Below are 23,496 nucleotides of genomic sequence, written 5' to 3'. Positions count from 1 at the left end.
GGTGCGGCGGAGGGGCCGGCGGGCTGGCGCAGCCCACGGGGAAGCGGAAAGCCGAGTGAGAGCGGGGCCGGGGCATGCCCCCGCGCGGCGGGCCGGGGCCGGGAGCGGGGCCGGGAGCGGAGCCGGGAGCGGGGCCGAGCCGGCGCCGCCTCCTCCTCCTCTTCCTCCTCCTCCTCCTCCTCCTCCTCCTCCCGCCGCACCATGCCACGGCCGGCGGCGGCCTGTAGGCGCGGGCATGGAGGCGGCGGCGGAGCGGCGGCGGCGCGGCGGCCGCAGGTGACATTGGCGGCAGCGCGGCCGCAGGACCCCCGCGCCGCCCCCGCGGCATGATCCGCGGCGCCTGGATGTACCCCCGCGGGGGCGCCGGCGGCGGGGCGGTGTGCTGCGCGCCGCGCCGCAGCGACAAACCCGTGGCCGACCCCGAGCGGGCGCAGAAATGGCGCCTCTCGCTGGCCTCCCTCCTCTTCTTCACCGTGCTCCTCTCCGACCATCTGTGGCTCTGCGCCGGGGCCAAGCTGCGCGCGCGGGAGCGGAGCGGCGCGGGGAGGCCGCGGGGCCGAACGGCCCGAGCGCTGCAGGAGCCGCCCGCCGGCAGCTGCGAGGCGTTCCTGGGCAACCTGAGCCGCGCGCCGGGCCCCGCGCCGTGCCCCGCAGCCCGCGCGGACCTGGACTCGGCGTGCGCCCGGCTGCACTCCCTGCAGCGCCTGCTGGGCTCCTTCGCCGGCGTGCCGCTGCGCTCGCCGCCCGCCACCGCCCTCTTCTCCTCGCCCTCCTCCAAGAGGAACTTCTTACAGGCGTACTTTAGGAACTTCAACCTCTCCTTTTGTGATACTTACACGATCTGGGACCTGCTGCGGGAAATGGGAGGCCCGGACAGCTTGGATTGCAGCGTGGAGAACCTGATGGTGGATCTGGTGGCGGCGGCGGCGGGCGCGCTGGGCGGGGAGGCGTGCAGCAGCTGTGTGCAGGCCTACCAGCGCCTGGACCAACACGCTCAGGAAAAATACGAGGAGTTCGACCTCTTGCTGGAGAAGTACCTGCAGTCGGACGAGTACTCGGTCAGGTCCTGCATCAGAGACTGCAAGGTAGGAGCGGGGCCCCGCCACCCTGCCAGGGCTCTCTGCCGTGCGGCTGTGTGAAACGGGCTGGGATCATGGGGAGGGGAAGGGGAAGGGATGGGGCATCGGGCAGAGGTCCTAGCTGTGGCAGCATGGGGTGCTGGAGCTCCGGGCCCTCATGTCCCCATACTGGCCCTTAAATCCACGGTGTGGGACTGGAGCCTTGGGACGTGGCACAGTGCTGAGCATCCCCTCTCACCCACCCACTCTCACACACACACACTGCAGACCTCAGCAACGCATGCAGGTTGAGTAAATCAGGCGTGGGACTTCTCACCTCTGCCTCTGGCCTGCACAGAGCGCTGGGGCAGCGCAGGGCCTTCCCTGTGCACTGCTGTACAGGATGTACAGATGGCAGTGACCCGAGATGAACCACAGAGTGGAGCCCCCTCCCCATGGGCACAGTGGGTGCTCAGACATCTCCCAGCACCTCACCCCCTTGTCCTGGGGGTTGGACTGGTTGGTGTCACCCAGCATCGCCCGCTGCCCCAGCCTAGGATGCATGGTACAGGGGGCCGGGAGGTTAGGGCAGGTATCACCAGCCCTGCCTTTGGGGCTGTACCCCAACGTGTGGCCCCATCTCTATGCCCTGCTGCACCTGTAGAAGGTGGCAGAGCCCGAGTCTCGCAGGCATCGCCTTGTTGTCAGCAGAGCAGAGGTCTGCAGGGCAGCCCATTTTCCTAAAGTCACAGCGCTGCTTTCCTAGCATCTCATGGGCTAGATGTTGCTCCTCTTGGGCGTTCCTCTCCCTTCCCCTCCCTTCAGTGCTGTCTCCAGGAAGCTCAGCGGTCCCAGTAATTAACCTGCAGCATCTGGGAGCAGCAGGAGTGCCATAGCAAGGCACTGTGTGTGTGCATCACCCCAGAGGGCTGCAGGCACAGCATCCCTGGGAGTGGGAGGGGGATGCCCCTTGCCTGGAGCATGTCAAGGGACACATGGAGCTGCACAGCAGCTCCTGGAGCAGTGTTTTCTCCTGGGGAAGCACAGACCTGCTGGGGGTGGTGCCTTTCATGGGCATGGCCGTGTGGTGCTTCTAGGCTTCTCAGCACCTCCTGCATGGAGCCGCTGTTGGGAGGCAGCTGATGTTGGCATGCTGGGCTGGTGCCAAGCCAGGTAATTGCAGTCTGCTTACTGAACTTCTCCCTGTGGTTTTGCAGCTCCTTAGTACTCCACTTGCACCAAAGGGTTTGGTGTTGCTGCTCCGCTCCTGGCAGCAAAGGAGGCAATGTACCTCATGCCACGTGTGTGCCAATGGTGCCCAGTGGGCTCAGCGGAGTGCAGGAGGAGATCGGAGGGATGGAGCAGGCTCTGCAAGGTGCCTGAGTATGCCCAGGGGCATGGGGACGTGGGCAAGCTTGTGTACAAACCGAGCTGGCACCAGTGGTTCCACTGGGCAGTTCCTTCACCCAGTGTTATCCCACTGGCATTAAAGGATGGTGAGAAGAGGTTGGCTTTTTAGGAGAGCAGAAGGAGCCTGAACACAATGTATGAGGTGGGGTTTTGGCAGAGCTCCCTACTCCTGCTCCCCAGGATGGACCTTCCTGGTACAGAGACCTCGAGAGCAGTGATCAGAAAGAGAAAATAGACCTTGTCTATGGTGAAGAGGGGTTCTCACTGACTCCAGAGCACTAGAAACAGAGCCTGGCTCGGATGAATTTTCCTTCGGTGTCCGTGGGCTGAGCATCCTCAATGAGAAAGCAGGAAGCGAGCTTGGGAGATGCAGAGCTGAAGGCAGCTCCCGACTCACCCGCTGTCACACACACTCTCCTCCTTGCAGCATCTGCGAGCACAGCTCTGGGCAGCAACAGGAGGGTGTGAGCAGCACGTGCAACCTGTGAGCACTCACCCGTGCAAGATGCAGGGAATTTCCCATGCCTGAATTTTGCAATTGCCCACGCAATCTCTCGGCTCTCCCTCTCTTTTCAGCATCTGGTGAGCATCAGGCCGCTTGTTTGAGGTGCTTCTGTCTGCACTGAGTTGCCTGGGGGCTTTCAGCAGTGGAAAGCTCAGCCCTGCCCTCTCTGTATGCGTGGGTCCAGAGTCAGTTTGGTGCGTTCTGGCCCTGTTTCCTCGTGGCTCAGCAAGGCTGGGCTGGCAGCACTGCCTGGCGGGACTTTGAAACAGCCAGGCTTTGCAACCCCTTCCCAAGCACTGAATAATATCGCGTTTTCTGATGCTGCTTTTGGCCGTGTGCTGCTGGAGTGAATGCCTGCGTGCAGCAACAGCAGAGAGCTGCTGCCCAGTGGTGGCAGAATGCACGGGTCAGTGACAGCAAAAAGCGAGAGGAGAAAAATACAACAGGGAGGTGGCCAACAATCTGACCCTGCCTCCATTCATACCTTCCTGCTCCACAGCAGGGGCTGGAAGATTTGATGCCAGCAGCTCCATCCTGCTCACCTGTGCACCCCTCAGCCGCTGTCCCACTGCAGGGCCAAGTCCTCCCCAGCAGTGATGTCCCCAGGGAGCAGCACAGCTCAGAGAGCAGCACTGGGGAACTGGGAGACAGTGAACCAGCGTGGGGACGTGGGCTGCGCTGCTTTAACTGAAGTGTGGGTGCCGCTCAGACACCTGGAGGCTCCCCGTGTGTTGGGTGAGCGTGTCAGTTCTGCTGTCTTCCTCCTGCTTGTCTTGTACCTTTGTGGCTGCGGGGCAGGAGGGGCTCTGTGCTCAGAAGGGCTCTGGCAGCTGGAGACCCACAAGCACGGTGTGTGCTGTGGCCGCATCCCCCTGGAGACGCCCGGGGCACCGGGAGCCTTTGCGCACGCGAGCGATCCGCTCCATCTTTGCAGGATGCAGTGCAGGGGGAATCCCCTGTTGCTTTGAGCCGCCGTCCCGTGGGATCCTTCAGGCTGATTTTTTTTCCCTTGTTTTCTTGTCTTTCTGGATAGACAGAATGCAGCGCTGCCTCTCGCTGAGCCGCCGTGAAATGAGATGTTTGTTGCTTTAAAGGCGGTGGCACTGCGCGTGTGCTGCCCGACGCAGCCAATCGCCGCCCGGAGAGCACTCCGAAAAGCACGCATCCCCACCCTCGTTAGGGCAAATAAAGATCTATGGGATGGAGCCTGGCGAACTAGGGACTCGTTAAGCTGCGAGAAACAAAGCTGCAGAGGGAGAAAGCCTGACAGGCGGGAGCTGCTGGGCGATGCCGGGCAGCCGCCTGGGCAGGACCTGTAGCATCTCAAGGCAGATTAGATTAGCAGGGCTTCTCTGAGTGCGGGGCTGGCACTGCATCACCCTGCAGCCCTGGCTCTGTCCCCGTAATTTCCTCATTATCTGCTAGGGAGCAGGACACAGCTTTAACAACCCCCCTCTCCCCTCCAAGGTTTTCAGGCAGTGCAATGAGAGATGGAGTTTGGTCTCCTCAGCCGGGACACGGCGTGGGGAAGGCCTGGCTCTGCTGCACTTCTGCCCTGCTGTTTTCTTGCTCTGGCACAGGGGGTCAGAGTGGAGGGATGGGAGCAGGGGCTGCAGCAGCCACCTGCAGCAGGAGGGGTCTGAGGTGCCCTGAGAGGTGTGCTGACAGCCATGACCCTGGGTAGCTGAAAACAAAAGGAAAAGTGGTGTCTCTTCCCCAGAACTGCTCTTTGCTGGTGACAGCATTACTCACATTTCATGAAATGAACAAAAAAAAATCCCAAATAAGCAGTGGATCAGTGCAGTACTTAAATTGGCAATTTTAGCAGAGGCCATATGTGCGGGCTTAGCCGAGCATGCAGCGCAGCCCTGCACGCCCATCCCCTATAAACAGAGGTAATCTCTTTCAGCCCTGCACCACGATGTGATTAAAAAGAAGGAATCTGAACCAAAGGAGCGTGCAGTTGGCGAGCAGTTGGTGTGCAGTTGCAGCAACCGAGGCACGGTTCATACACCTCATGCAAGACCTTTGAAAACTCACATCAGAGATGGGCAGGGACTTCTGCAAGTAAAACGGGAGAGGCAGAAAATGAATGGGCTGTCGTGTCGTGCAAAGGGGGCATTTTGTTGGTGGATCCCACAGGGCAGAAAGGAAAAAGGAAAGAAAACCGATCCAAGTTTCTGACCGCAGGCAGACTTTGTGTAGCGACAGCCGGGTTAGCAAATGGTGCATGGGAGGGTGAGAGCTCCGTCTGCATCGGCTGTCACCGGGCAGCTACAAGTGACGCAGGTGCCAGCGCTGCTCCAGTGCCTGCGTGCTGCAGGCGCGTGCCGCGGTGCCGAGCAGCCCTGCGCCTCCAAGCAGGACATGAGGGGCGAGGCTGGAGCAGCTCCCCGAGCCTCCGGCAGCTGGAGGCGATGGCTTTGGAGAGCATCCGGCGTGTGAGCTGCTGCTGGGCTGCGGGCAGCGGGCGGTGAGCTCAGCAGAACGTGCCCCGTGCCGGCAGGCTGCGTGCTGGCGAGCTGCTGGGCTGGAGCGGGGCCACCTCATGCTGGGGCTGTGTGACAGGCAGCAGGACGTGCTGTCGCTGCAGACGAGGGGACCTGGCAGTGTTACGCTGCCTCGTGCAGCCCCGATGCGCTGTGGCACCCCGAGGCACTGCGACTGGTGCGGGAGCTCTTGGCAGGGCGTGAAGCCCCAAAGGCAGCGGGGCTCCGTGGCGGCGATGCCCGCGGGGTTTTCCTGTGCTGGCAGCAGGCAGGATGCACCTGGGCTGTCACCGAGATGCCATTAGGATGCGGCTCATACGTGGCTCTGCACGGAGGAAGCAGGGCTCCGCTGTCGTTTGAAGGGCAGTGACTAAAGGATAGCGAATCTGTGAATGAGACACGGAGGCTGCTTGGGTGGGAAGGAGCCGACCCTGCCTGCCCGCGGGCCCTGCTGCCCTTCCCCTTCTCTCTTCCCTGGGCTTTTGCCGATGTGGCAGTGGCATCCCCTGGCAGGGTTCGTGCATTGCAGATCTCTGCCCGGTGAGCATCGCGGTGCTGCTGGGGAAGGAAGCACCGCCTGCCCCACGCATCCCCGAGGAGGAAGGCACGTGCTTGGCATCACAGCTGACATCTCTGCACGGCAGCCTCTCAGAGCAGCTGGTAAATGGGTACTGGGCAGGGGCAGCTAGGAATGGGAAAATGCTGCCAGAACTTGAGTGGGGGGATAAGCCACGGCCTCCAGCTTACATCCCAGCCCTGGGTGCTTTGGGGGATGTCTCCTGCTGGGGAGGTCCTTGCTGTGTCGCTGATGCCATGTGCAGCAGTGCTTTTTTTGTGGATCCCCACCAGTTTGCAGCAACTCCTTGCTGGGCAGCATCAGTGCGTGCAATTAACGGGCGGTTCTCCTGCACAGTGATGAAGGTGCTGGAGCTGGTTGTGGTCTTGGCCTCGGTGGCATCTTGCTGGACTTCTCTCCCCAGTGCTCCCTGGGCTGGCACCGCCATTAATCACAGGAGGTAATGAATCTTCACACGGCGCTGTGCAGTCTGGTTCTCTGCATGTGGGTGGTGTATGCCTTAAAACCCGTCTTGCATCACAGCAAGGAGCACAGCAGTTGGGCCATGCAGGGTGCTCAACACGATCAAGCTCCTGAGCAAGGCCAGGGTGAGCCTGGTGAGCCGAGGAGACCCCTCTGTGCCGGAGAGACTTCTCCTGGCTGCAGCCTGCCGTGGGTAATTTGTCGTGTGTGGCACTGAAGTGTCTAGCCCTTATTTTTTTATATCCTATCTAATGTAACAGGATGTTCTCATTATCTGTATAAATGTTTAATCTGCTTTTGAATCCCAGCTGCAGCAGTATCTAATGGGGGTGAATTCCTCAAGCGCTCCTAATAGACGGCGGGCACCCGATTTTTTCCATCTGTCCCGACTCTGCCATCATCATCATCTTCATCTCCATAACTGTCTTTAATCACTTTGTCACTAATCAGCCAGCCAGCAGCGAGGCTGCAGCTTCCCAGCGCTTCCCCAGCAGCTGCAGCAGGGAGAGCTGCTCAGGGAGGCAGCGGCTGTGCGCCGGGGTAACTTCATTGCACGTCTGGGCCTTGCTGTGACGTTGGTCTGTTCATCCCTGGAGTCGGGCTTTGTGGATGGTTGTTGTCAATAGGGACGGTGCCTGCTGGATGCCAGGGGCTGTGCCTGGGTGCCCAAATGGTGAGGAATCCCAGTGAGGATCAGAGGGCTCCTGCGTGTGCCCTGGTGTGTCAGTGCTGATCAGTTGTGGGGCACCAAGGAGGGGGGATGCAGTGATGTCCCCCCCCCGGGTGACGGTGCAGATGTGCCCAGGGAGCAGTGGTTTGGCTGGGGAGCACTGCAGCATTCGGCACACCTGGTGCACGCAGTGCCATCCATCGCAGTGTTCCCATCCCTCCATCCCTACAGCCCTGAGGATGCCCCGTCTTGGCTCCAGACAGCCCAGTCCCCACTCGCTGGCCACCAGCTGCACGTCCCCGCCTGCTGCCCACCTCCATCCCCTTCCCACACATACCTTCACGCTCCCCAGGCCGCGCTGCCTTGCTGCCCCTCTCCCCTCTCAAGCCCGGCCAAACTCCTTCTAAAAGGGGACAGAAAGCAGCTGCCAGGATTTACGGCCGCCCCTCTTGCTGCGTGGGAGCGCTGCTGCCTTCTGCCTTTGCTCTCGGGTTCATGTGCATCTGAAGTTTCTCAGGACAGCGCCTGTCTGCTCCCCGCATCCTGCAGCACAATGGGGCCTGCTTCTATAAGACTCAGTGTGCATTTTGTTTGCGTTCAATACATTTGTTTTACAGCACTGCCTGCAGGCAGCCCACCAAGACTGGGGCCACTTTGTCCCAGACGCTGCCCGAGCGTGGGCAGAGGGGACGGAGCTGGCTGCGGGCACCAAGCGCTCCGCCGGCATCACAGAGGCATGGCACAGACTGGGGTCTGCACTCTCAGGAGCTCTTCCACCCCATCGAGTCCCCACTGGGAGGAAGGACACGTCTACCCCAAGGTGGCATTGAGTAATTAAATGGCAATGTTGTTTCGTGGCAGTCAGAGTGGTCTGAAGAAGCGGGGTGGTATCAAAAGCAGAGGCACATGGCCAGACCCTGGTGGCAGCAGGGCCACGGTGGCAAGGCTGCGCTGGGCAAACTGGGGGCTGTGGTGGAGGAGCAGTGGTCTGAGGTCCCACGCTGCCTGGTTCCTGCACTGGGCTGCCCGCTGTCAGTGCAGGGGCTGCTGCCTCTCCCATCATCCAGTGATGATGTTAAGGAGCCGTACTGTAAGGTTGAGGTACCCAGGGCTGTGTCCCCAAAGTGCACACCCAGCCTCATTCCCAGGGGATGCTTCCTGTTCTGATACAGACTGCAAATAAGAGTGATCCCTTATTTGCTGGGGTGAGCGTGGGCTGAAGCGCTGCTCTGTGCTCAGTTCGTTGGTGCTGAGCTGGGGCTGAGCCAAGGGGATTTCAGCACTGGAGGCATCCTGCAGCATCAGTGCCACGTATGGCCCCAGGTCTGTCCTTCTCATGTCTTTCTCTTTGGGTGAACCAGACAACCTAAGCCCCACGTTTTCCCCTTTCCCAGCATCCCCACAACGGTTAAATGCATGCATGCATGTGCAGAGATCCAGAGGTTGCTATTCCCCTGTCCACGTGTCTGCATCTGATCTGCGGTGTGGAGAGAGGATTTCTCCGAGCAGTGGAGGTGCATGGAGGTCGTGCTGAAAAGCTGCTTTCTTTGAGTTTTGAAAGAGATGAGCTCAGGGGGCCACTTGTGTCTCTGGCTTGCTCTGAGGAGGGTTTCTTACTAGGGAGGCTGTATCATCTATAAAAGAAAGGGCTTTATGCTAGCTTCTTTATTCCAAGAACTGGGCATTCAAGTGAAGATGCTAAAAGCGTGTTTCTTCCTGCAGTCACGAAGGTCAGCAGTGCTGGGAGCAGACGGACAGTGCTGCTGGGTAATCCTGGGGTGGTGAGGCCGGGGTGAGGTCTGCTCCTGGGGTGCGGATGGCTCTCCTTCATGGTGCCGCCGCCCCGGATGAGACGGAGGATGCTTGGCTCCAGCACTGTCAGCACCAGGCACGGGAAAACACCATAAAAACCAGCATGGAGAAAAAAAAGGAATTGCACAAAGTTGTGTTTTTAGTTCCCCCCCTCCCACCCCAAAGCAGAGCTTGTGAATGTGGCAGAGCCAGGCTAACGTGGCCACGACACAGCTCCGGGAATATCAAAGTTACCGAAAAAACAGCTGTTCCCGATATGATGTGAGCACAGCCTATAGCAGGGCTAATGAGAAAAAAATACAACGCTGCTTAAAAAGCTCGACATCGTTAATGTCAGAATTGCAGGCAGCGGTAATTGAATACAGCGCTAATTGGACGTTGCAGGCTGTGTTTGTGACTCCTGGCCGGCCGCTAGCGAGCATTCCCTTAATCCTCTGCCATCCAGGGGGCTCTTCTCTCCCCCTGCCGAGCCCTGCTTCCCCCGCTGCAGCCTGATGTGCCAGAGCTTGGAGAGGTGCCCAAGCGGCTCATTAGCAGTACTCATTTCCCTGTGTCCAAGATTAATGAGGCGCAGCCACTCCAGATGCTCATGGCAGGCCGTGGTGGAAAGGCGAGTGCTGAGAGCGGCTCCTCCGGCGCGGGCAGCTCCATCTTCAGGATGGGGACGTGGGGCACCGCAGGCATGACCTGCTGGCTCTGGGTGCAGTGGCACTGCTGCTGTTTTTGTGGCCCCAGAGACAGACAGCTGCCATGAGCTCAGTGGCACCAGCAGTGAGGAGGAGGAGGAGGAAGGGCACGAGCGCAGAGCAGCGTGCAGAGCAGATCCACCCCAGCGCTCCTGGATTGTTCTGCAGAGCTGACCTCGGTGCCTTCTCCCAGCACTGCCCAATATTACTGTGATTAAGTGCTGCTCTGAGCAGCTTTGCCAAGCTCTAAACTCACGCGTGGTTTCTGCAAGCCCCCAATTTGCCTGCAGCTGGCAGAACAGCTGATTGCAGCCACTCCGTGCCTGCCTCCTGTGCAGCAGGAGGGCAGCACCCTGCTCACCTGCACAGGGACACACTGCCTTGCTCAGGCACAGCGACGGCAGCAGGTCTGCCTTGTCTTTGCAGGGCAAGATAGATTTGCAGACGGATTTCCTGCTTTTTTCCCTGCCCTCGTTGTCTCCCTCCCCTTCGGTCTGCAAATCCCTGTGTGGAGAAGCAGATTTTGAGCCACAAGCAGAATTTCCCAGGGCTCATCTCCAGCTCCGTGTCCTGCTCTGGTGGGAGAGCAGCTGCTTGTCGGGTTAATTACAGCCATTATCTGGGTGAGTGCCAGGGATGCTCCTCCATCCCTGTGTTTTGGTCCTCCCAAACGTAGCTGGGATAGTCCAACAGCCCTCACTGCTGTTGGCAAAACATTGACATCAAAACCTATCAGATTACTTCAGAACAAACAAACGAACCATTATCTGGTTTTGCGTGGCAGTTCTCAGGGAAAGGCTGTCTTTTGGAGGGGCTCTTGTGCACCTCCAGGATTTGAGTGCAGGCAGGTAAGCTCACCTTCCTCATTGCCTATAAATGGGGCGTCGGATGCTTGCCCCTTTCCTCAGCAGCAGAGCTCCGTGTCCTTTCATGGTCATCCAGGCAGTGCTCTGAACTTCTGGGAGACCAGATCGCTTGTATTCACTTGGATGGGCTGGAGATTGGCCAAAAGCAAAAGCAGAATGGAAGAAACACCCACCACAGCCCAACTTGCTGCCTACAGAAACGAGAGGACAGGGAAAAATGGGCAAGCTCTCCGTGGTGAGTCAAGCAGAGAATAAATCTCCACCTGTCCTAAATTCTCACAAGTCTATTAGAAGAGCAAGAGGAAGCAGGCTGCATGAGATAAGCCCAGAGGTATCGAAAGCTGCTGAAAACCTGAGCTGTAAGCTCAGTGCTTAGCGCAGGGAGCCGTGGCTGTGACGGAAAGATGCTGGAGCCTTCTTGTTGGCATGCACTGAGTCCTGGAAATGCCCAACGTTCAGCCTGGCTGGAGGTAGAGATCAGCCTGGCTGATCCCACGTGCATCCCGCATGGACCTCACGCATCCCTCAGCTGCTCCCCAGCCCACTGGTGTGCCCCTGGGTGACTCGTGGCTATGTGGAGGCTGGAGGATGGTCTGGAGGAGACCATGGGTTTGACTGGAGCTGCTTTTCCTTCTCTCCTAGCATGGTCATGGCTGGGGCAGTGCTACTTAGGGGGCAGTGTGGTCGGTGGGTCCTGTCTGCTCACAGCTGAGGTGGTCACTGCTTCTGAGCAGCAGTACAGGAAAGAGACACGGATGATGAAAGGGAGGGAAGAAATGTGACAGTAAATCAGTCAGGCTCGCCTAAGTTATGACTAAACGGGGAGCGTGATACATCTGCAAATATTAGAAATGTGTAAACACAGAGCAGGGAGAGGGATGATTTATGGGATGATTGAAGGGAATGAACTTTTGGATGGGAAAATGTAGGTCAAGTAGCGAGGAGAACTTGCAGGCATCGAGATAACTGCCGGCAGCAGGAGCAGCTCCTCCTCAGCAGTGGGGCTAAATGCCATGGGGGCAGTGGGGACCCCCCCGGGGATGGCAGCAGGGTGATGTGGTCCTCCCAGAGCAGAGCAGGCCACGTGTGGGCCGTGCACTGCATGTGCAGTTTGGTCCCTTTCCTGTTCCTGCACCGTATGGGGGTGGAGGCGATGGTTTGCTGCTGTGTGCACGGCTGGCGAACGCTTCAGCAGGATCTCAGCGTAACGCAGCCTGCTGGATATGAGCTGTGCTCGTCACCTATTTGCTGTTTGTTATTTGTAACCATGGAGCGTGGAAGGGAGTGTGCAAGAGAGGCTTCAGTGGCTTTCTGTGCTGTGTTGTTGGCAAGCTGGCTTCAGGGGAAAAGCCCAAAAGATCGCTCACAAAAAGCAAGTGGTGAGTTGTCTGGCAGCGGATCTGTGCTTTTAGTCCTGGCGTCTCAGGCTTTATCTGCTGTCTTCCAGGCTCACTTTTCATAGAATCATACAGTCATAGAATGGCCTGGGATGAAAATGACCACAGTGACCATTATGATTCCAACCCCCCACTGTGTACAGGGTCAACAACCAGCAGAGCAGGCTGCCACATCTAGCCTGGCCTCGAATGCCTGCAGGGATGGGGCATCCACAGCCTCCTTGGGCAACCTGTGAACAGTGCCTCACCACCCTCTTTTGCCCTGAGACATCTCATGAGCTTTACCTAACAGTATGGGAACTGCTGAATCACGGCCTGAACCTCGGATTGAGCACCTGAGGTGAGCCATGAGTCAGCCCTGGGAGCACAGGTGAAGGCAATTCTGTGCTACTGGAAGGGGTAGAACCAGGCTGCACTTCTCCTAGACCCCATTTAAGAGCTGACTGCCAGTGGGGAAGGATCTCTGCTGGAGATTGCTCCTCTTGGAGTCTTCTCAGTGAGCTCAGGACATGGGTAAGCTTTCCATCCATTCTTCTTTAGTATGATAACATGTTTAGCATGACTTTCTTGTACATTTCTTAATTGTAACATCCATATATTCATAGATCATGCACTAACACGCACTGCGTGCAGCTCGGCTGCTCATGGTGCAGTCAGCGCATCCTGTTTGTAGCCCCAGAAAGGCTGTGGCTTTCAGGAGAACTCATCCCACCCAACTTCAGCCATTTGGAGCATCTGATCTATGCTGGCTGTCAGACACCAAGCCCTGGAGCTGCCCAGCACTCAGCCTGGCTGGATGTAGTGTGGGGCACTGAGCGCCTGGCCGGCCCCACATGCGTCCCCACAGGCATCACACATCCCTCAGCTGCTCCCCAGCCCACCTGGGCGGCTCATCCTCAGCAGGGAAGGAGCAGCACCTCCTATAGGAGGTATGCGTGCAGCCCAAGCCCCTACCTCAGAGAACAGCCGCAATAACGAGTTTATTTTAGGTCGGAAATCAAGTCCCGAGCGCCTAACAGACCGAAACGCTTTGACTGGGGCGGTTCTGTGGAAGGGAATGCATTTCATAAGGCTGCTGCTCTCGCTGCCTTTTCTTCCTGTTGCTCTGACAGCCGGGCCGATGCCCGCTGCCCCCGCTTCCCCGGACTCGCCCGCTCCGTGCCCGCGGAGCGCAGTGCGTGCCGCCCGTGCCCCCTAACGGGGAAAAGGGGAACGCGCCCGGCCGGGCTGCACGGCGCCGAGCCGTCGGCGGGACGGAGCGCCGGAATCGCGCATCTGATGCGGACTGCGTGCCCGCCTGCACCCACACGTCAAGGCTGTGGGGCAGAAGTGGGGACTTGCCGAGCTGCAGAGTCGTAGGGTGGCTTAGATTGGACCTTACGGATCATCTGTCTCGTCCTGTCCTGTCTGGCCGGTGGATGCTTTCTCCCGTTCTCCTTCCTGCCTCATTTAACGTATCTTTACCTGCCGAAATGCTTAACGGTCTGCTGTGTCTCGCCGAGGTCGCCCTGCAGCAGTGCTGGGCACTCCTTTCTCTGAGCAGAACCCACGTGCCTGCTGAGCACCGCGGGGCAGCTCAGTGCGATGTGCTTCCCTGGGCCTCGTCCTCCCGGCTCCCCGCTGCCCAGCGCCGGCCCTGAGTCTGGTTATCCTTACCTGCAGTCCTATAATAGCTTATCTGCAGCCTTACAGAACCCAGTCTGCAGCCCTTTAAGTCCATGTCTGAGCCATGGAGAAGGAGGTTCAGGAGGAGGAGGAGGCGGTGGGGTTGGGGACGGGCTCACTGCCCATCTCCCCTCCTCCTCGGCCCCAGAGAATGAGCTCAGGCAGATGCAGATCCAGAAGCAGAGCTCTGAGCTCTCCCTCCTGGCCCTGTCCTCGTGGGCTGATTACAGCCAGTCCCTCCTCTGGAGCTGTTCCACTTTGTCTAAATAATTAACATCCAGAGGGCCAGAGAGAAAAAGCAGGGCTGCAGCTGGAGCTCCACTTCCCAGCTGAAGCCCTGGCCACAGGGCTATTGCCTGCTCCATGTATTGCGTCCTGGCCCCCAGTAAATTTGTTCTGATGAAAGTTTCAGCAAAGCATGCTTCCATGAAAATTCTAGTTTTCATGAATTGGCATTTTCCAGGAAAAAAAAAAAAGGTGGGGGGGAGAGGGGGGTGAAAAGCAATAGAAAGAAGTTGCCAAGAATTTCCCAACCAGCATTAATCCTGAGACATTACTATGGTCCAAACAGACAATGATAAGGATCTATGGAAAACATGGGGAAACAAAGAAGAGATGTTTTTAAAGCCTCCAGAAAATAAAAATCCAGCTGGAAGGAGGGGCATGGGGTTTATCCCAGCACGCTCAAGGAGGGAGATTCATTCCCTTTGAATGGCGGGGAGCCCTTCTAGTTGGTTTCAAAGGAAGTTGGATGTGATCATTAATGTGACCTTCATTTTGTTGCTAAATGATACGTTTGTGGATGAGCTGGAAATGCTGGGGAGGTGCAGCCTGAGGAAGCTCACTGCTCAGAGCTCTTCTCCAGCGCAGATGGGCTCTTCCCCCCCCGTGCCCCTCCGTGGGAGATGTGGGGTTGAGCTCTGCACTGTGGCCATAGGGCTGTGCCCGGCCCCACGTCTCTGCAGCTACAGCAGGCACTGAGGTGGGGAGGTGGGCACAGTCTGTGAGTGGCTTTTCCAGCAGGCAGAGAACTCGGAGATGCCCAAAAGATGGGCAGCTCCACGGGGAGGGCACCAGCAGCTCGGCACATCCCTGCCCATCCCGTGGCTGGTGCCGTGTGGTTGGTTCACTTGTGTGGTGATTTTTATTTCATTAGATGAGCTCTGCAGCCTCTCAAGTTCTCCTTTAGTTGGTGGTTAGCTCAGTAAGCAGCCCAGACGTGCCGGCAAGAACTTCCAAGTGAGATTGGGGCCTTCTTCCTGCTAACCCAGCTCTCTGCATCTCTGGTGTGCTGGGGAGTGACATGTCCTTCTTGGTGACTTTCTCTAGGCTGTCTACAAGGCCTGGCTGTGCTCCGAGTATTTCAACGTGACGCAACAACAGTGCCGACACCGGATCCCATGCAAGCAATACTGCCTGGAGGTGCAGACCAGGTGCCCGTTTGTGTTACCGGACAACGACGAGCTGATCTATGGAGGCTTGCCTGGCTTCATCTGCACGGGTAAGAACAGCGGGGCTGCGAGGGATGGAGGTGCACCTCACAGGGGTGCCCGTAGAGCTTTATGGTCTTGAAGTCTCTATGGGAGGGAGGGAGGAGGAGGTTCCTGGGCTGGGTCCCCTCTGTGCCACCTCACTGACCCCGGTCTTCCCGCAGGGCTGCTGGAGAGCCAGCTGCCCGAGGAGGAGGCCAAGTGCTGCGAGGTGCAATGGGACTCCTGCGACCACCCCCCGGACAGCAGCTCCGACACATCCCCCAAATCCACGGCGTCAGAGTCGCTCCATTACCACCGCCACGACCCCCACCTCCATCACCAGCGGCAGAACCACTACCATCTCTACCACCACCACCAGTACCACCACTCCCCGTCCTTGCTGCCGGTCTCCGCAGGGTCTCGCCTGGGCAGCAGCAGGATCCGGCTGTGCGTGCTGGTTCTGATGCTCCTCCACACCATGGTGTCTTTCTCGAGCGTGCACGGCGGCGGCGGGGGGCTCGGCCCAGAGACCCTGCCCTCCTTGGATGAGAGCGTGGCGCGGGACGAGTGATGCGGAAGGCAGAGCCGACCTCCGAGAGGAAACGCCAGATCTTTTTCCACGAAAGGGGGCACATGCTATTCCTCCAATGGGAGGCACGGGATCGGGGGTGACGCACACAGACACACCCCCACACATTACCCCCAAGAGCTGCTCGCCGCGGGGCATCCCCGTGATGAAGAGTCTCTAATGCGCACAGGGCTGCGGGACTCGGCGGTGAGAAGGGTTCAGTCAGCAGCAGCCAGGTGGTTCGGCGTGGGGCGGGATGGGGAGCGGAGGGGGTGGGACCCCTCGGGAGGTGGCCCCATGGGTACCACATGTGCCTTGGGTACCCACCAGCTATGTGCCAGGAGCGTGGAAATCAGCCTAACCCCCGTTTCTCTTCTGTCCATAAAGCCCAGCACCCCGTGGTCCCAAATGGGTGGGAGGGTATGGAGACAGCATCTCTCCGCAACCCTCCTCTTCCCGTCCCTGGGGAAAACCCAACAAGGCAAGGCAGTCCCTACACGGCCTGGCCGGGCTCCTTCTGCTGCTGGTGGTGCTGGCGGGGCTGGAGGATGCTGCCCTATGGTGCTGGTGGGGTCGGTGGGGCAGGAGGATGCTGCGCTGTGGTGCTGGTGGGATTGGTGTCGCTCGGCCCGGCGCTCCCTGCTTTGCAACATGATGGTTCCATTTACCATCTCTTGCTTGCTTTCCCCACGGGAGAGGCTGCTCTCGGGGAGGCGTTAGGGAGACGTGGTGAAGCTGAGGGTGTCTTCAGCTTGCAGTGGGATCAAGGCTGGTAACAATTGGATGAAAGGCTTCAGAGGGCATCCTTCCATGCTTCGCGGCCACAAATCATCTACTGGATGGCAGAAGGACTGGGTGAAGGGCTGGAGAAATCTGGCTGGTAGGGATGGTCTCCCACACAGAGCAGAGGCGCTAATAAGGCCCAGCTGGAGAAGGGAGTTCTCCCAAATGCTTTTTATCAATAGTTGCCCCCAGATCAGAGAACATTGAGGAGCCCACCCGGGGCAGCGGCGCTCGCTCAGGCAAGGTGCAGCCTCAGTCAATGCAGACTTTTTATACCTGAGTTCAGCATTTCTGGGCCCCAAACAGACACCAGGTCCCTCCCTGCCACGAAGCTTCCAAATTCTCCATCCGCCCACAGGGCTCTGCAGGCAGCACGGAGGAGGTGGGGAAGCAGGCTGCAGACTGCTGCAGGGCGCTGCGGTCACAGCGCGGGTGCACATCTGCTGCTTCCATCCCTGCCCCTTCAGGTCAGCTCAGGGTAGGGTCAGGGTGGCCCTGTGGAAGACATGAGGATTGTCCTGCTGTGCCCAGACCTGTGCCAGGGCCCTGTGGAGCAGTGGGGAGGTTCAGGGCGGTGAGCATTTCTGGTTCCTGGTCTGGTGAGGTGAAGCAAAGCCCCGTGCACAGTGCTGCTTCTGACCTGGAGGAGGGCAGCACCAGGAACCTTGCAGGAAAGGCTGCTCTCGATGTTTCCAGCCCATTCACAGACCAAAGAGGCTCTGAAAAGCAGCTGAATGTGTGACTTGTGCTTCGACTCGAACCTCAGAGCTCTGGGGAGATGTTTACACACTACCAGTTACCTGTTACCAAAGTCCTGAGGATGCAGAGCCCATGGACTTGTTGTGCAGGGCTGTCGGGCAGGAGAGCTCACACTTGTGGGAGGTGCAGAGCGTTTCCCAGGCAGATTCTATTACGGATGGCACCCAGGATGGATAGGCAGGGAGATTCTTGTTTGAATATTCACGGCAGCATCCCTGTATTTGCGGTCTGGTTTACACCAAGCTGGGAACTCAGACGTGCAGCAGCTCAGCAAATAGGAGTGGGGCCGCTCCGTTCACTGCGGCACCGCGGCGTTGTGGCGAAAAGCGAAGGCACTCAGCAAGAGCGAAGGAGGGAGAGCAGCCGCGTCCCTTTCCTTCTTAAGGAAATGAGATTCTTCACGTACTGCCAAGAGTGAAGCTGATTCCAGGCGCCTCTCCCCGAGATAGGCTGTGTCCAATCTGGGAGAAAGCGTGGCCCCGCGCGGTGCGTCAGCGTGCGGCCCTGACTCAGCTCTGCTCTTTCTCTGCCCGCAGCTTGCTGGGGGTGCTGGGCCTCTGCCCCACGGCTACACAGAGCGACAGCAGCGGGAACAGCTTGGGGACGCTGCATCTGGGTGCGGGGATGGGGATCCCAGGCAGGGAGCAGCCAGCTCAGGGTGCTGCTGTGAGGGGCCGTGGCATTACCTAGTGTGACTGAGGAAAGTGCTGAGTCTTCACAGAGCGGGGCTGTTGGAAGGAGTTCTTTTATTTAGCAAGTCTGGGCTGCTGTCAATAAGTTCTGTGGTTTTCGGGCACCATATGCTGTATTCAACGCTTTGCCAATGGCGTTAAACAAATCCAGACGTGGCTGTTTGAGGAGCGGGACGGAGCAGCTGGGAGCTGTGCGTGGCGCAGTCTGACACTGTAGGGCCAGCAGATAAAGATCTTCCCTCTGCCCTGACGCTGCAACCCCGATAACCCTCCGCATCAGCCTTGGCTAGAAGAGAGAAGCAGAAAGCAGACCGGGCGCAGGCTCAGCTGATAACCCCACGGTTCCCCTTTCAGAGCATCCCCGGGGGAGCGCAGCCCCACGCAGCCCATGCAGGAACTCAGCCCACGGAGCTCCTCCTTTCCTTCCACTCTCCGATCTGGTTTCTCCCCCCCGGTGCTGGGGGTCGGATGGTGCTGCAGGGATGCGGCCACGGCCCGTCTGCTGCGCCAGCCCTCTGCACCGCGCTTTTATGTCGCTGCCAGTTGTACAAATTAATTAAAAATAACTGAAGAAAAATCCCAAAGAAAGGCCCCGCTTCCTCTGGTGAAGATTAATCATTAGTTGAGCCTTTTTCTTATGAAAATACAGATCCATGGTAGCCCCAGGCAAAAGATTCCCAGGGAGAGCCCTCACCATTCGTGCTCTGAGTTAGGGAAATCGCTTTGAAAGCATCTGACAACTAAAGCAGAACATGTTGAGTAACTTGGCAACACTCTGAAAACATCTTGAAATGGTTTTTGTTCAACACATTTTGCTTCGCTTCAATAGGAGATGTCAGGGCAGTTCATTCACTGCCGCTCAGGGCTGCGGGCGATGCCGGGAGACGGCTCCTCTGCAAAGAACTGAGAACCCCGATCTGTGCTGCTGTGAGCCAGGGCCAGGGTGGTGCTGCCACGTTGGAGCGGCCCGGAGCTCTGCACGGCTGCCTGTCTGCACCCTCATCCCGCATCCCCTATCCTTCATCCCACGTTCTGCATCCCACGTCCCGTATCTCTCATCCTCCATCCCACCCACGGCAGCCCTGTTCCCTGCTGCCCTCCCAGCATCCTCGGATGCCCGTCTTCAGCTCGCGCTGGATCCGATCCGTGGCCACCACCCCAGGAAGGAGCACCCCTAGAAATTAAGAGACAAATTTGAAACAGAAAAATGATCCGAAGAAAACGGCTGTGAAAATCTATGCAACGTGTCCAGCAATTTTGTTTATAGGTTTGGGTTTTTTTGTTTTTTGTTTTGTTTTTTTTGAGCTGCCCTATGAATTTCCATCCGTGGGAGCATAAATCATTATTCCAAGTATATTTAGAATCATAGAATGGCCTGGGTTGCAAAGGCCCACGATGCTCATCCAGTTCCCTGCTGTGTGCAGGTCACCAACCAGCAGCCCAGGCTGCCCAGAGCCACATCCAGCCTGGCCTTGAATGCCTGAAGGGATGGGGCATCCACAGCCTCCTTGGGCAACCTGTGAACAGTGCCTCACCACCCTGTGTGAAAAACTTCCTCCTCATATCCAACCCAAACCTCCCGTCTCACTTTAAATCCTCCTGCCCTGTGCCCTGGATCCTGGCAGCTCAGGGCCCGCAGGCTCCATCTGGGTCATTCCTCAAGGATTCTGTCACAGTTCCTTGCACACACAGTGTTGGATGTCCGTAGGGTTGGGCTGCAGCTCAGCTCAGGGCGCTGGAAATGGTGCTGAGTGGTTCCCACCTCCCCAGCATTCAGAACATGGGCCCTTCATGGCCGCCCCATTGCAGGGATGGCTCTAACTTTGCTTGCTGTAAAGTGAAACTCACCCTCGGAAATTTTTCAATATATTTATTTATTTACTTTACAAATTGGCTTCAGCTTATGAAATTTGGGTTTGGTTTTGCCATTTTTAAATGCATTTATTTGGGAGCTGTCCATGCTTGAATTGCAAAACAAAAAGCCGTTTCGAGCCAGATGGCTTTTTGGGTTGTTTCTTCTTCTTTTCATTTTGAAATGTATCAGGAGGCATATCGATAATTAGCGCTAATTTTTTTTTTTTTTTCACATTCAGAAATGCATCCAGAACTGCCCTTTCCCACAAAACGTTTCATTTTCCAAAAAAGAAAGAAAGAAAGAAGAACAAAAATCAATCACACTTTTTCTGCTCGCAGTTGGAACTGGTGGCGGTGGATTTGGAGAGAATAGCAATTTGTCAGGAATTCCAACCAGCTCGACTCAAAATAGCAAAACAGCACCCAGCCGTTTCTCGGGGGCAGTGGGCTGAGCAGCGCCGTGGTGAAAGCAAACTGGAGAGCTTCCTTCCTTCCTGCCTTCCTTCTTTCCTTCCTCCCTTCCTTTTTCCCTCCTTTCCTTCCTTCCTCCTTCCCTTCCTCCACTCCTTCCTTTCTTCCTTCTTCCCGTCTTTCCCCCTTCTTTCTTTCTCCTCTCTTCCTTCCTTCCTCTCCTCCTCCCTTACTTCTTTCTTTCCCTCTTTCCTCCTTTCCTTCCTTTTTTCCTCCCACCCTTCCTCTCTTCCTTCCTCCCTTCTTTTCTTCTCCTCCCTCCCTTCCTTCCTCCCCCTCATCTTCCCTTCCTCATTTCCTATTTTTCCTCCCTCTCTTCCTTCCTCCCACCCTTCACCTTTTCCTTCTTCCTCTCTTTTCTCCTCCCTTCCTTCCTCCCATCTTCCCTCCCTCCATCCCCACAGCTGCAGACCTGACGTCCCACCTGTGGCTGCAGAGATGCTCCATTGCAGACACCACTGCAGCCCCGGTGGCCGTCGGCCTCCCGCAGCCACCCCTGTGACCATGCTCCGTTCTTCCCCAGCCCGTTGCCTCCCAGCTCCTCCCCACCCGCACATCACTCCTCCGGCACCGATGGGAAGCCCTCAAACCGGAGCGTTTTCCAGGGAGTTGAAATAGGAAGGAATCAGACCCGCGGGTCCGGCAGGGAACCGCAGGGCTCACGGGGAAAAGCGAGCGCTGCAAAGAGCGACCCGAGGGAGCAGAGGGGAGAACAGGGGCAGGGGCGGCCCGTGGGGGCTGATGGTGACCGAACCCTTCTCACGCGCCCGGGGCCGTCGGTGGACGCGGGGCCTCGACCTGCGGGGCCTCCCGGCGCCGCGAGGTGAACCAACCATCCTGCTGAAGTCAAAGTACTTTCTAATCCCCCCCGCCCGGTTTTCTCTTTCTTTCCAGCTTTCGTCCTCTGCCTCCCCCCCGCCCCTCCCTCTGTTCCCACCCCCCTTCTGTTTCTCTTTCTCCCCTCTGTCATAAGAAAGTGACTGTGTCCTCGAGGGGACGGTTTTCTTATGCCATTTTATACACTGTGCTTCATGTTTAGAACTTTTTTGCACTAGTTCCTATTACATTTATTTTCCAAACCGGTTTGACAAAAAACAAACAAACAAACAAACAACAACAAAAAAAAACCAACAAAAAAAAAAGACAAAAAAAAAAAAAAAAATACAAAACCAACCGACAAAACCAACACAAAACCATGCTATAATTCCGTTGTATTAAAAATATTATCCTACTACTCTCTGTGTTCAATAGTCTCTGTACCTGTAATGCTTTCAGTTCTGTTGTATCCGGGGCAGAGGTTTGCTCCGCTCCTTGTTTAACCCAGTACGGAAATAAAATGTTAAGAGTTGACGATGCCCTGCCGCTCTCTGTGCCTCGCTCGGGGCTCGCAGGTCCGCGCTGCGCTCCGGCCGTGGCTGCCGGCGGAGCCGGGTCCGCTTTCGTAACCTTCCTTTGTATTTCTTTTGTTTCTCGCCTTCGCGTTTCTCGCCACGGGGCTTACCTCGGAACAATAGGGGCGAGGGCTGTCACCACGAGATCCATCACGGAGCAGTGACTAAGCCGGGCTATCCGAACGATGCCCGGCTGAAGCCCACACCCGCCTGTAATCTGGAATTAATTCATCTGCACCACAGATCGCGGCACGCAGCGGAGCCGGGGCTCTCTGCCCCAAACGGAGCGCTGCGTGCCCGCCTGCAAAGCTCTGAAGTTACGCTTCGGCAGCCCCCACCCTGAGCTGCGAGCTCTGAGATCGGGAAGGTGGAGAGAGAGAAGGGGGGAATTAAGGATAAAATGCGATCGGTGCAGAAAAGACAACAGCAGAGTGCTGGAGAAGCAGATGGGGAAAAGCGGGGGCACTAACGGGGCACGGGCAGCTGAGCGGGGCTGGCGCCGTACTGCTCAATGCCACGGAAAGCCCCCGAGCTGCGGCACGGCGCCGGGGGCAGCAGCTGAGCACAGGTGTGCTAACAACCCTCCCTCCCACAGCCGTCTGCAATTGCCAGCAACGAGCCTTACGGCACAGATGTGCTGCTGAGGGCACCAACCCCCCTTCGGTTTGAAGAAGCAAACCATCCGCGTTCCTCTTGGAGGGCGCTTCAGAAGCAGCACGAGCTCCGTTTGGAGTTCCCAGGTAACCTCGTTGCTCTGGTGTGGTGTCATGGGGAGCACTGGAGCTGTGATAAAGCTTGGTGGGTCCTCAGTCCTGACGCCCATTGCTCTGGTTTGTTCCATGCTCGTCACTTTGATCTTATCGAGAACCTGGAAAGCAGATGTGTGCAGGTAGAGCCCTTGCTGTGCACTTGGGTTCCTTCCCACCACCCCATCCCTCCCCTCTTATTGAGGAGGATCTGCAGAGCCCTGCGTGAGCCCTAGGCTGTGCTGCTGGCACAGGCTGTGTGGAAGCCCACGTGGACCAGAATGAACCACCTCCTCCACCTCCCTGGCCAGGTAAGGATGTTGCCATTTGTCACCTGGTGCAGAACCTGCTGCTGTTTGGTGCCTGGAACAAATCAGGTGCTTAGGAAAGGGAGAAACTCTACAAACAGATTATGTAAGAGGGGGCTATGCCACTTTCCTTAGAGCTCCCTCATGTAGGAGGTCAGAAGTGTAACCTGGTGCCCCTGACGTATGAAAATAAGGCCAAATCAAAATGGTCTCCATGAGGAGAAGTGTGCAGGAGCTGCTGGTGGAGAAGCATAGCTGCCAGCAGTGGGGGGTTTTCCTATCACTTGTGTAGAGGGGACCATGCTTAGACTCAGCAAAGCATACAGAGGGGTCTATGTCCAGAGCAGCTCTCAGGTGCAGTCAATGGGCTGAGGACGCAGTGCAATGCATTGTGCTTCTTGGGAGATGAGCTGAAGGTCAGCCCTTCCTTCAGGCCATGAGCCACCACATGAGTCACAGAAATGTGGAGCATCCCAACCTGGAGGGGATTTACAGTATCATAGAGTCCAGCTCTTGGTTCCACGCATCACCAACCAAACCCTATGGTTGAGAGCAGTGTCCCATCACTCCCTGAGTTCCGGCAGCTTCAGGCTGTGCCCGCTGCCCTGGGGAGTTGTGCCTACCGCCCTCCGGGGCCTTCCTTTGACTTCCCAACTCAGCTCGCCGTTCCCTCGAGCCCCATCTCCGGGCATTCACTCCGCAGCACCGCTCCTGAAGCGTCGACGTGCGGTTAATGGGATCTTCGGGGATGGCGGCAGTGTCCCTACGGAGCAGCTCGGGATGCTGCGGGGCCGCGCGGGCGCTCCCAGGGTGTGCAGTACCACGCCTGACCGCCAGGGGGCAGCACCGCGCCGC

The 23,496-nt window shown here is 57.6% G+C and overlaps 1 protein-coding gene across 1 annotated transcript; it reads left to right on the top strand.

The window, feature by feature from the left end:
* Window positions 1-309: 309 nt before the first annotated feature.
* Window positions 310-21,550, top strand: NALF2 (NALCN channel auxiliary factor 2). The gene is made up of 3 exons (XM_052673391.1): window positions 310-1,085; window positions 14,927-15,098; window positions 15,252-21,550. Exons 1-3 carry the CDS (start codon window positions 327-329, stop codon window positions 15,638-15,640), a joined length of 1,320 nt encoding a protein of 439 aa, XP_052529351.1. The 5' UTR covers window positions 310-326; the 3' UTR covers window positions 15,641-21,550.
* Window positions 21,551-23,496: the final 1,946 nt, after the last annotated feature.

This window comes from Tympanuchus pallidicinctus, unplaced genomic scaffold, assembly GCF_026119805.1.
Source record: "Tympanuchus pallidicinctus isolate F22 unplaced genomic scaffold, pur_lepc_1.0 scaffold13, whole genome shotgun sequence".
NCBI lineage: Eukaryota > Metazoa > Chordata > Aves > Galliformes > Phasianidae > Tympanuchus > Tympanuchus pallidicinctus.
Note: the sequence above shows the minus strand (reverse complement) of the source record. Positions and strands in the feature narration are given on the sequence as shown.

Bases quoted from the DNA above. Each gene is read 5' to 3' on its own strand.
- NALF2 (XM_052673391.1), top strand. From the start codon at position 327: ATGATCCGCGGCGCCTGGATGTACCCCCGCGGGGGCGCCGGCGGCGGG. The intron at 1,086-14,926 runs GTAGGAGCGGGG...GACTTTCTCTAG, and splicing joins CCTGCATCAGAGACTGCAAG to GCTGTCTACAAGGCCTGGCT. The intron at 15,099-15,251 runs GTAAGAACAGCG...GTCTTCCCGCAG, and splicing joins GCCTGGCTTCATCTGCACGG to GGCTGCTGGAGAGCCAGCTG.